This window comes from Perca fluviatilis, chromosome 19, assembly GCF_010015445.1.
Source record: "Perca fluviatilis chromosome 19, GENO_Pfluv_1.0, whole genome shotgun sequence".
Taxonomy (NCBI): Eukaryota; Metazoa; Chordata; class Actinopteri; order Perciformes; family Percidae; genus Perca; species Perca fluviatilis.
In genome coordinates this window covers 26,724,874-26,738,680 of record NC_053130.1, presented here as the reverse complement: position 1 = coordinate 26,738,680, position 13,807 = coordinate 26,724,874, and the positions used below count along the sequence as shown (strand labels likewise).

Sequence of the window (13,807 nt, the reverse complement as noted above, 5' to 3'; positions counted from 1 at the left end):
CGTATTGAAATCACATAGATAACAATAATGAGGAAGATCTTTGGCTTTTGAAAATTGTTCTCTGCGTCTTGGCAATCAGAGGACACACTGCACCTAACACAAACATAAAACAATGTAGGTTTTTCTTCCCATAAAAGTCCATACGCTTTTATCCTGTGCCATAGCTGTGCCATCTCCAAGGCATTTTCTTTCTGCTACTGTATGAGACATTAGGAGGCCACAATCATACTCATTTAGACATCCAGGGCTGCCTGAATGACTTGCAGTTCTGCCTGCAATACACACACTACACTACATACAAGGCCCTCCTGCTTGTATAAGGTTTGGGATATCTATTTTGTGAGCGAGCCTTTCGCCTGACATCATTTCGTATCTTTTTTTGGTTCATTGTTTCATTTTAGGTACATGTAGCAGCCATCTATGGTAGCAGTAAGGGAAGTGGCAGCGTATGCCCTATTGCAGTTGCCGCTGCCTTAAAACACCAAAGAAGAAGAAGATAGTCAGAAAGACAGCATCTGATTGGTCGACACACTCTGCTGAATTCAGGAAGTAACTATGTCAGGTGCTAACTTACATCCAATTGTGCCATCAGTAAATTGATACCTTTTCATACAAAAAGAGGACTAAATAACCGTTCAGTTGTGGATTTATCGTTCTGGAATTATTGTGCAAAGTTCCAAGCCGGAATTCCTTACAATCACACAAAAGCTCTCTTTGGAAAGGCTCAGATGTTAGCCTTCATGCTAAACAAACAGAATGATGCTACCTTGAAGTGATGTAGAGATATCGGAGATTACCTTTCTGTGATTTATGGATTTATCATTATGGATTTATTGTACAAAGACACTGTAATTCCATGCTGGATGAAGACATTTCTAAAAGGCCTACGATTGCATGCAAGACCCGGCTGAAACGGCACATATCTCTTCTAAACAAAAAAGGAAATGTCTGCACTGTATTTATCTGGAGATATCGAATGTGACGTAAAACGTGTCATTTGTTGTCACCGTTGACATCGTCGAACTCAGGGTTTTAAAAGGACCAGTGTGTAGGATTTAGGGATTTGGCAGAAATTTAATATAATATTCACAATTCATGTTTTCATTAGTATATAATCACCTGGAACTAAGAATCACCAGCAGAGAAGTCTTAACAGTTAGCTAAAATTAATTTGTAAATGCTTAAAAGTAGGTAAAAAATAATATACAGTTCAAATAGTTAGCTAACTAAAAGTAACTGATCGTTTAAATAGCTAAATGCCTAGCAAATTGCCACAAGTAGTACAAATGCAGACTTGACCATAAACATTGAAAGTTTAATTGTATAACAAAAATATAAAATTGTATCAAGGGGTGTAAGAAAAAATCGATACACTTGAGTATCGCGATTTTTTATTTAGCAATACTGTATCAATTTTCAAAAAGGCAATATCGATATCGAAAAAAAAAAAACACAATCCCAAACTGGCAGTTTGTTTTCTGTGTACTCAATTGTTTACCTAAAGTAAACTTCTTTGACTTTTATGAACATCGTGTCTTTTTTTTAAATATTTAGATTAGTTTTTCTAAAATTATACTTAAAAAAAAATCCCAATGGGGGGTTGGAGTGGGTGATTGTTCTTGTTCAAGTGTGTTAGTCTGTTCTGAATGTTTAAAACGAAAAAATTATAAAATAATTGATCTTAAAATTTTAAATTTCTTTTAAATCCCAATATATCGCCTTACGCACAGAATCGACATATATTGCAATATATTGAATCGTGACCCATGTATCGTGATATGCATTGTATCACCAGATTCTTGCCAATACACAGCCCTACTATCAACAAATATTGTAAAAATGGTGTTGAATATGATAAATTGGAACACATGAAGGTATACCTGAGTTCATTTGATAAGGGTGTGAGAAAAGGTTAGGAACCAGTGCTTTAGGTGATCCTCTGACTATGCTGCCGGTGCCACCATGTGGTTGACATTTGTGGTTTGGATTGAAGTATTTTAACTACTGGATGGATTGCTATGGAATCAGGTACACATAGCCTATTCATGTTCCCCTCGGGGTGAATTGTAATCACCTTGGTGATGCCTTAACTTTTAATCTGGCACCACCAAATTCTTTAATTTAAACCAAATACCTGCAAGACTAATGACATAACAAACTGCCTCAGCTGTACTTTGTTTCCAGAGCTAAGTTGCAAACGTTAGCATACGAATATGCTAAACTAAAACATTGAAGTGAACATGGAAAACATGATTTGTGTCTATTCTACTGTCTACTTTATTCCCTTATAATGCCCATATTTAATGCTGTGTTTTTTAAACTGTATCCTTTCACTGCTATAGTTTTTATATTACTATGTCTACATTATTCTCTTATATTTTCTATTTTTAATGCTGGTCTCTAGACTTTATCCATGCACTATTGGACTTATTTGCACTACCACCATGACACCCACTCTCATAGAGCACCTTACCATGCATACTGAATCAGAGGGTCGGTCCCTGCCCTGTCACTGCAAGCGTCTCATGCTTATACATCCCTTAGTACATTCGTGTGGATTTTTTTATGTAGTATCTTTTCTTTTATTGTCCATATTATTCATTTGGATTTGTCATTTTATCATCCTGTTTATGATGTATGTTGTGTGTGGGGTCTTTAAGCTACTGGGACCTTGAATTTCCCCTTGGGGATCAATAAAGTATCTATGTATCTACATTATACCTGCTGAACATCAGCATGTTAGCATACGAACTGTTTGCATTCTGACGTTAGCGTTTAGCTTTTGACTTCATTTTGTTTTTTTACATGTGTTTTGAGTGAATTCTTCAGTAAAATTCATTCAAATATATAGATAGAAATATATAGATTTTAAGAGGAGTAAAAATGACGCATCGGAACACATTTAATGCAGTTTGTAAGTCACTCTTTATTTTTGCAGCATCAACATTAAGAACTTCCAGTCTGTAGTTTACTTGAATATGAAAGGCAAATGTGAATTTGAAAAGCATACAGAATCTCTCTTTATGTTTATCCTGGGGAACTTTTGGGGCCGACGGCAGCGTACCATCTGCAGCCAACCTGTCTTCATCACAGCAGCTGAGAAAATATCCATCCGACAGTCACCACCCAGGCTGAATGTAAACATCATTAGAGTACAAAATCATTTCATTTAAAAAGAGTCCCCTTGTATTGCACTAAATATTCAGCACCGAGGCAGACTGATACTGAGAACTCTGGTCCTTTAAAAAATTAATTCATGTTAATTATTAACGTGTTAATATCATTATCAATAAAAACGTCTATGGTTTATGAATAGAAAATCTATAGAATGAAATGGAAATGTATGTCCATCATAGGAAACAGAAAGTAGTGTAAACTAAGTAAGAAAAAAAAGTGCGTCTATAAAAGATATGTCTTCACATCCAAACTTTAATGTTAAAAGAACCAGTAGAACAGAAAAGGCTCAGATGTCTTCCTCCACTTGCCCCTCAGCAGGATTCCATATCAAAGTCAAAGACAGTGGAAGAAGAAGAAGAAGAAAAAGAAGAAGAGGCACAAAGGAAGCGATTGATTTTTCTGGATTCAGCTTATGCAGTGTTGTTGTTGTGCGCTTCGTCAGTGCTGTTTGGGACGCTCGGGGTCGTACTTGAGGAGCATGCCGAGGGAGGCGAAGCCAAACAGAAAGGTCTGGACGAACCACAGGCAGCGAGCAGCCGGGCTGGTGATGCCTTTGTTGCTGCAGGGGCACAGGGAACAAACGATGAACTCAAATCCAGCTAGGACCGGTTTCATTGTGTCCAAATTCTAGCCGTGGTTGCTCATCCCCAAGGCCCTTCATTTAGAATCAGTGGCCACTAAAACCTTAAAAACCTCAAATAGACAAATTGGTCAATAAGTGAAAAAAAAAAATAATAGCATTACTTAAATAAAATGTGAGGAACACTGGTCATTTATGCTTATCTGAGGTGTTTATAATATACGTTTGGTTTCAAAAGAGTCTTATGGTAAGTGTTGGGTTATATTTCCTCTCTACAGTATATGATAACAATACACAATGAAAATTGGGCAAATGTCATTCAAAAAAACGGCTATTGTTAAAAATAATAATGTCCCTGATGACAAAATGAAGCATGAAGTAAGAAAAGGTAGCTTTTGGATTTTTTATTTTTATTTGTATTGACCCGGATTCCCACACCTTCTTAAACATCACATTCAAGGCCTTATCAATTACTTTCCAGGCCCATTACCCTCAAATTTAAAAGCCCCAACGCGGCATAGTTTGAGACATGGATCATGGTTAATTACTGAGAATCTTCATAATGAGAATAAGCAGGCTTTACACGAGCTCACACACAATTAAAAAGGAATGAGAGGCCGGAATGTGTGAACACTGTTACAGTGATGGCCGACTGTGTGGTCTCTTGCCTTCTCTAACACAGCACAGCAAAACAGTATATAGCCTATTTACTAATACCTTAATTAAAAAAAATAAAAACACAAAATAAATAAATTCAAGCACTTTCAATGACCCATGTCTATTTGTCTATTTTCATTTTAAGGCCTTGATTCTTTCCCTCATATTCACAAACTTTGAGGGATTTCAAGGACCCGTGAGCACCATAAGTGACATATAGGGCCCTATGTTACACCCGGCGCAGCGCAAAGCCTGACACAAGTGTCTTAGCTATTTTAAGACCGTCCAGCGACCACGTCGTTTAAATAGCAAATGCACCTGCGCCCATCTGCGCGGCCATGGGCGTGCTGGTCTTACAGGGAGGGGTGTTCAGGTGCATTCCGGGCGTATTGCTATCTTGAGGCAGCGGGAAGTGATCGCGCCATTGACCAACAAAAACCTGGTCTAAAGTCAATAACGCAGCATTTCATTGTTAATTTAACAGCGCATTAGTAAAATGTGCCTAGGTTTATGCACAGCGCCGTGCGTAACATTTTACTCGTACACACACACACACACACACACGCACACACACACACACACACACACACACACACACACACACACACACAAACACATAACACACACACACACACACACGCACTCCCACACACAAACATGCAAAAGATTACAAATAAAAATATTAGGGGAGTAAGCATGAGGGTCCGCGTGTAATGGCAATGAGTCTGTTACCTTATTTGACAGAAATCTATGCATTTTCATGTTATTTCTGACAATTTGATTAACCAAAATGGATATTATGCTTGAGCAAATAAAAACCCCAATTAACAAAACTGGTTTAAAAAAAAGTGATATTAATATTTAAATAAATCACCGGGAGAGTCTGGTACAGCCCGACTCTGGAGATAAAACTGAGATTAGCTCTCATATTCAAGTTTATGTTCTGCTTGTTCAACGGTTGTTTGGTAAATTGCTCTTAAACACATTTGGAGAGGATGTGAATTGCCATTTTTATGGTGCATTGTATGAACCTTTGATGTACTTGGGAGAAGCCAAAGACAAGTTTCCACTGGAGATGGACAATAAAGTCAATCAAAACAGAAGTTGAGGGAAAACAAGTTTGTAAAAATGGGATAACATCACCATCTAGTGGACAATCAGTTTCTTGTCATTCTTACCCGCATACCCTCAATGCAACAAGAGCCTCAAAAACATGGATAGCGAAGGCAGCCCACCACCTGTAACAGAAAGAAATGTCTAATACTTAATAAAACGTAAAATACTCTTTTCTCGATAAATAATTACAGCCTTCTAAATTCAGTGTCTGAGAATTATAATATAATAAATATAATTCATGTTTTTGTGTACGTTTTTTCCTAATGCAAAGTTGAGTTAACACCCAGCTGCCACTGCATCACTGAGAGCTGAAGAAACAGATTAACCACTTCACAAATATCAAACCAGCAAACACTAAATGGTGCACTCAGGCTTAACGGCTGTCTTGTAGGTCCCATGACTGAAACAACAACAAAACATGATCTTTTAAATGCGGTCTTAATACTCTGCTGGTGCTACAGCAGTCATGGGACTTAAACAACTAATTAGCAGAGTGCTCTACCAGTGGAAGGGGTGGGAACGATCTGTAAATAAAAGGGGGGGAGGGGGGGACACTAAGTTGATTAAACAGTTTATTTCAGCCCTGTGAGGGTACTTTGCACATCATTTGATTGGCAATGATGCAGCTCTGGTGCTTTCCTTTCATTCTAATGAGGCAAAATCTCAGCACATTTATTGGAGCATGTGAGAACTGTCAAAGCTGAAGGTGTCATTCAATTTCAGTGTATGTCCTGTTTCCTCTAAAGCAGAGCTGAAGATCTTTGCCTTAATTTCTAGCATTTTACACGGGCTCGAGCCGGGCTTGTGCTCCAGGTTGCGCGGTAAATGAGCGGTCAGGTGATGCGTTTTGATTGGCGTGAAAATGGATGCTGAGGAGGTGAAACGGAGGCTGGCCTCTGGAGGACTTATTTTATTTCTTAGTTCCAACTTCCAAGTGGCCGATAGCCATAGTTAGTCATGAATAAATGATGTAAAAAAATGTATAAATGACTCATTCTTGACAAAAGGCAAAAGAGCTGTGTGCGTGCTCACATTTGGATAATGTCGGCTGTAAATTGGTTCGGGCTTTTTAAAAAGCAAAATGTACTTGTCAGGCCGAATTCTGTCGGGCTCGGGCCTTGTCTGGCCTAACTTTTAAGGCCCGATTACAGCTCTACTCTAAAAGCTGCCTACACATAAGAGACTTGCTCTCTGCGCACCGCTAGGTAGGGCGCAGAGCAAAGCGCAGAGAGCAGGGCGCAGCGCAGGTATTCGACATCAAGGGTGGAAAGGAAGCCAGTTGCCGTTGCTAGGTAACGACATGCTGTCATCTCATTGGTTGCACTCTTGAAGGGTCAGCGGCAACTAGGTCAAAGCTGAAATAATTTGAACTTTGAGCGCAGCGCAAAGTGGCAAATCCGAGGGGTGTGCGACGCACAGGGGTAGCGCAGCGACTAGTTGGGCGCCAACGCCCTCGCCGTAGGAAATCAATGGAACGGCCGGCGCAAAGCGGTTTTGCCGCCTATCATGTGTGGGCGGCTTAAGGAAGAAATCAACAAGAATATTTGTCATGCTCGCAGGGACACAGTGTTCCCTTCTAATCACTTACCCCGTGTACATAATGCCAGCATAGTTATCCACAAGGTGTCTGCAGAAGCTGCCAAACAGACCAAAGGACTCAAATGGGATTTTTTCTGGCGCAAACACGATGCACTGAAAAACACAGATAGAGTAGTTCCACATTATCCCATACAAAGTACACATGCTGTACAGTGCCTTGCGAAAGTATTCGGCCCCCTTGAACTTTTCGACCTTTTGCCACATTTCAGGCCTCAAACATAAAGATATAAAACTGTAATTTTTTGTGAAGAATCAACAACAAGTGGGACACAATCATGAAGTGGAACGAAATTTATTGGATATTTCAAACCTTTTAAACAAATAAAAAACTGAAATATTGGGCGTGCAAAATTATTCAGCCCCCTTAAGTTAATACTTTGGTAGCGCCACCTTTTGCGGATTACAGCTGTAAGTCGCTTGGGGTATGTCTCTATCATTTTGCACATCGGAGACTGACATTTTTGCCCATTCCTCCTTGCAAAACAGCTCGAGCTCAGTGAGGTTGGATGGAGCGTTTGTGAACAGCAGTTTTCAGTTCTTTCCACAGATTCTCGATTGGATTCAGGTCTGGACTTTGACTTGGCCATTCTAACACCTGGATATGTTTATTTGTGAACCATTCCATTGTAGATTTTGCTTTAGGTTTTGGATCATTGTCTTGTTGGAAGACAAATCTCCGCCCCAGTCTCAGGTCTTTGCAGACTCCATCAGGTTTTCTTTCAGAATGGTCCTGTATTTGGCTCCATCCATCTTCCCATCAATTTTAACCATCTTCCCTGTCCTCGCTGAAGAAAAGCAGGCCCAAACCATGATGCTGCCACCACCATGTTTGACAGTGGGGATGGTGTGTTTAGGGTGATGAGCTGTGTTGCTTTTACGCCAAACATAACGTTTTTGCATTGTTGCCAAAAAGTTCGATTTTGGTTTCATCTGACCACAGCACCTTCTTCCACATGTTTGGTGTGTCTCCCAGGTGGCTTTTGGCAAACTTTAAACGACACCTTTTATGGATATCTTTAAAGATGGCTTTTACGGCTTTCTACTTGACTCTTCCATAAAGGCCAGATTTGCGCAGTATACGACTGATTGTTGTCCTATGGACAGAGTCTCCCACCTCAGCTGTAGATCTCTGCAGTTCATCCAGAGTGATCATGGGCCTCTTGGCTGCATCTCTGATCAGTCTTCTCCTTGTATGAGCTGAAAGTTTAGAGGGACGGCCGCGGTCTTCAGATTTGTAGTGGTCTGATACTCCTTCCATTTCAATATTATCGCTGTCACAGTGCTCCTTGGGATGTTTAAAGCTTGGGAAATCTTTTTGTATCCAAATCCGGCTTTAAACTTCTCCACAACAGTATCTCGGACCTGCCTGGTGTGTTCCTTGTTCTTCATGATTCTCTCTGCGCTTTACACGGACCTCTGAGACTATCACAGAGCAGGTGCATTTATACGGAGACTTGATTACACACAGCTGGATTCTATTTATCATCATTAGTCATTTAGGTCAACATTGGATCATTCAGAGATCCTCACTGAACTTCTGGAGAGAGTTTGCTGCACTGAAAGCAAAGGGGCTGAATAATTTTGCACGCCCACTTTTTCAGTTTTTTATTTGTTAAAAAAGTTTGAAATAGCCAATGAATTTCGTTCCACTTCATAATTGGGACCCACTTGTTGTTGATTCTTCACAAAAAATTACAGTTTTATATCTTTATGTTTGAGGCCTGAAATGTGGCAAAAGGTCGAAACGTTCAAGGGGGCCGAATACTTTCGCAAGGCACTGTATATTTTGAGAGTAACTGAAAAATTTTTCTTTTCAAAGCATGCTGGTTCATTCCGTGTCAAATCAGAAGTTTTTGTTTACAATTTAGATTTAGTTTAAACTATGTTTACGCTGTCTGACACCAAAAAATAAAGATCTGTAAATATATTTTGGAATAGCATAGTTTGCCACTGGGAAATTTGTCAGTTTCGACTAGGGATGGGCATTCGATTACATTTTCTTAGTCGATCGTCGGGAGAATTCACGATCGACTATCGATTAATCATAAAAAATGTTATATTAAAATTCATTATTTATTTAACTTTTTATAAATTAAAAATGCAATGAAAATACGGCATGTTTATCCTCCATGAGATCTTAATTACAAGAAGAACAACTTGTGGCAGTTAAACTGGAGGTTATAGATATAGATTATAGATATAGATTATAGATATAAATGCACTGCGGTGGTCTGAAGCAGCAGAACGTGCAGCTGCGAGCCGGCGTTCTTAAACGGAGACCCTCGTTTGTTCCAAAATAATAAATAAAAAGAATCATGTTAAATAATAACTTAACCAAAAACATAATAATAATTAGATCTGACAGGTTTTGTCAAAATGTAACTCAAAACTATCCAAGGCACGGACAAAGCCTAATAAAACCGTAACCAGTAGGCTAACTCACATACAACTTCTGCACCAGTCTACTGAAAGATAAGCATGTTGACATGATCTGGGGTGAGACGTGACCGCTACCTGGTGACCGTCAGTCCAGCCGCCGAAAACAGCCGCGTTGCACAGGTACCTCCGCGCTAACTTGGCCCGCCCGGGAAACCTTATTCCGTTCTTCGTAGTGAGTCTCTACCAGTCTGGTGATGGTACGTCGTGACGAAATGTGATATGCTGGTTCCATTATCCATCTCAATGAACTTACAGGTCTCTTGGGTAATTTTCGCTGCTTGTTGTGCATCCCAGCTCCTCCATGCTAACGCCGAGTTTATGCTAGGTTGAGACTGAGAGCGGGATGCACCGCGGCCGCCACCAACATTAACCAGGGTCGAGTGCACTTTGTTTAGCGGTAGGCTACATCATTTGAGTCGTGGCCGTGTTGTACTTATCCTCTTCACGGTTACTTTTGAAATCAAAACGGAAACTCGCAGCCAGGTAACCGAGTATGGAGTCAAATATTGCCCCCAGGTGGTGAAATGTTTAATTGCTGCCACACTGTGAAATTCATTTAATCGCTTCAAGACTCACACTACGCAACTCAACCAGCATTAGTTTAATCGATAACAAATTAACGTTAGACGAAATTCTTAATAATCATTATCGATTGTCGAATAATCATGCCCATCCCTAGTTTCGACCCCTACTAATCAACAGATTAATTTTGGCATCTCAAAATGGCCGCAAATTTCAACCTTGGCTTGCCATACTTGCCTTGTATTGGATTCTGTTCATGTTAGAACCCTTGAAATTTAGCACAACATCAGGCATACTGTCCATTTGTATGTACTTTTGGGGACTGCCTGGGGCCCCAAAACCATCCATTTTGCCCTTTTCCCCCCCCCATTTTCAATAGGCAGTAATGAAAAATATAACATCTGCGTGCCTTTCAATCATTTGGATCTGTTCCAAACATGTCTGTGTCACTACTAAGACGTTAGGGTTGACAATAACAGAATTCCCAGTGGCAAAAAAAACTCCTCACAATCCTCACAATTCAGCAAAAGTATTTTGCAGAATTTATTTTTTGGTTTCGTAGAACATTAAGTTATTAGTAAAAGAAGATTATCTGATTTAAGACGGAATGACCCAACTTTAACTTATTTAATAATCTGACACATGACCTTTTCATAACTTCTTTAGCCCAAAACACATTACTCAGAATGAAAGGGATCCTTAAACATGCCATTTAAGTCAAAAGGACTGTTTGTGTTGTGTCGGTAAGGACTGTACAATAATCTGGCATACAGCTAACCAAAAGAAGCATCCCTTAGAAAGTTTACGCTGTGGTCCCTTAGTGTTCTGGTCCATTTACTGGAAAGTCCAGCGCTGGCTGACACTAACTATCATGGGTTAGGCAGTGAGTTGCGGTTTCAGATATACATTGACACTATTGAACTGTATGATATTAGGTTTCCTATTTATAGAATGGCATCATGAATGGCTCTTTACAGCAATCATTACTGTAACAGCTGTAAACAAAGTGCAGCTGTGTTGAGAGATGGGACACTGAAATTAAATTTGACACAGTTCTGGAGGGAAATCCGTTCTGCACCATGTTTTTGTTAGTGTGATGGTATAACCTCTAGTTTTGTCTTAGGCTCTGATTGGGGCTCCATATCTTCTTTCTGTTACTGTCAGAATCAGGTTTTTATATTAAAAAATATGATTAAAAACAGTTAACCTCTACATTTAGAAATTACATTTTGAATAGGGTTTAGGAAGAAATTACTTTTTTTACACTACATCCCATTTTTTGCCGTTCAAACATTCGATCAGTTATTGATTTCAAAAGCAATCACTTTTTCCTCAATTTACACAATCATAATAATGTATCCCAATTATATCACTGAATATAGGATATTTGATACTAAGTAAAAACAACTTTAATGCACCTTGTTATTAAACATTTTCTCCCATTATATGCATTTATTTGTGTATCATACCAAAAGTGTGACATGAGTTTTATAGCCACACTTAAGCTTCATTTTTGCCAAATTACACGTCTATATCACAAAGAAAAGAAAAACAAACATGAAAAAGAAATAACAGAGCATACCAAATGAATATAGTACAAAAAAACCAACTCGTAGACTCACTACAAATCCCAGTGAAATCTAAATGACATCATTATGCATTGTGGGATGCTGTTTTGTCCTCCTCTGTCCACCTGTGACATGTCACGTATGTGTCCATATGGACTATGACTGCTGCATGGAAAACACAAAGGGACATTGTTGGAAGGGCCCCTCTGCCCAGAGGCTGCAGTTCAGTTGTGGTTTTTATATCAGACACACACCTAAAGACCGACCTAACCTACTTGTACATTTATCATTGTCTTAACACAGTAAGGTCCCGGTCTACATTACTGTGTACGTGGCAAGTGGTAGTAAAAGTATGTCGGCGATATGTGACCATTTGTATGGAAAGTTACATCGAAGTCATTTTTAAAAGGTTACGTGTCGGTGCATGATACCACATTTCTGCCACGCACAGCGGAGAACAACTCTTTTTACAATTTACATTTTACTAATATTTTGTGTCTATTGGTCAATTCGGCAAACATATTGACCAAGAACTACTACATTAGCTGCCTACAAAGAAACCCCAATATCTATCAACTAGCCGTTAGCTTTACTGTCCCATTTGCCAGAGAATAAGGGAGCATTGAACTAACGTTATCACATTTTGAATGGAGTTTGGCACGTACTGCTTGCTTTAAAAAGGACAACCGACGGATGGTATCGGGGCAAACATCAGCTCGAGTTACCGTTAGCTGTTACGTTGGACAGCTAACTTGTCCAACGGACTTTGGACAAAAGTTTGACCTGTGGCTCTTACAGAGGACTGAATGAATCCCGATAGCTAGCTAACTATCAATTACACACTGACTTGGCAATGACCTCGAAGGCTACTTTTGCCAACATAACATCTTTACAAAATAGCAAGTGTTAATAGGCTGTATAAGAAAAAATATTTTAAACAGAAATTCCCCGGTGTTCACGACAGTAACTTTAGTGTTTTTCTTTTCTTTTCTTTTTTTATTTCCAGAAGAATACACGACCCGGAGGACATTTTACGCAACACAACACGGTGGCATTGTGAACAGAGAAATTATGTCAAACACTTGTATTCTGTTTTACTTAGGTTATTGCTGATAGCGTAATGAACTTACAGTGAAATATCCAACCCCCAGTGTCACGGAGACAATCCAAAAGAGGCTGGTTCTTCTAAAGTAATCGCATCCATCACTTTTAGCCATAGCTGCTGCTGCTGCTGCTGTTCTGCGTTGGTCCCGCCGTCAAATACGACCGTGTGGTAACAGCGGTGAGAAGACAACTGACAGGAGGCAGGGCAGGCCGGGTGCTCGTATTTCTTTTTATGTGGTGGTTGTTACATGAATGGAAATATATAATGAAAAAAAGAAAAAAACTTACTTTTTAATTTGAAGTTTTAAGGTATTCTCATTATGGATTTTTCTTATTGCTATATCAATTTAAAACTTATAAGCCACGTGTAAGAGATTAATAACAATATTTTACTGCAATGTTTCCCCCTCGTGGCTTCTTTGACGATCGTTTATGATGTAACGTTATCTGTATTTGTACCACAGACTAATTTGTAAAAGTGTCCTTTTGAGACAAGAACGAAAAAAGATAAAACATATAAGAGATGTTAAGATATTCGAAAAATTGCTAATACTGTGACAGATCAGATTTCAAGTAGACTATTCAATTATTATTCAATTATTAATATTTTTTTAATTACCAGTACATTTTCAAAAATTTAATAGAGCAGTGGTTTTAGTGAACATTCGCTAACACTTTACTTAAAGGTATCTACTCTACATACGAGTGACATGACACTGTCATGAACATATGACACAGTCATGACACATGGACCCTAACCCTAACCCTAACCCTAACTTGTTATGACAAAACCAAATGACACTTACTAAAAGAAGCGTTATGTCATAAATGTTTATGACTTGTTTATAATGTTTATGACACGTTCGTGACAGTGTCATGTCACTCTTATGTAGATACCTTCAAGTAAAGTGTAACCAAACATTCTTGTACTTTTTTTGTCTTAGTAGCCCACTATATAATGCAGAATACTGTAAGCTACAGTCTGTAGCCTACATATTACCACATGACAAACTATACTATACCTTAACATTTCTAATAACTATAT

General features: G+C 39.0%; 1 protein-coding gene across 1 annotated transcript; it reads right to left on the bottom strand.

Annotated features, from left to right (window-relative positions):
- Positions 1–2,906: 2,906 nt before the first annotated feature.
- Positions 2,907–12,965, bottom strand: tmem254 (transmembrane protein 254). The gene is made up of 4 exons (XM_039784776.1): positions 12,789–12,965; positions 7,119–7,222; positions 5,593–5,652; positions 2,907–3,736 (listed from the first exon to the last, which is right to left on the bottom strand). Exons 1-4 carry the CDS (start codon positions 12,873–12,875, stop codon positions 3,616–3,618), a joined length of 372 nt encoding a protein of 123 aa, XP_039640710.1. The 5' UTR covers positions 12,876–12,965; the 3' UTR covers positions 2,907–3,615.
- Positions 12,966–13,807: the final 842 nt, after the last annotated feature.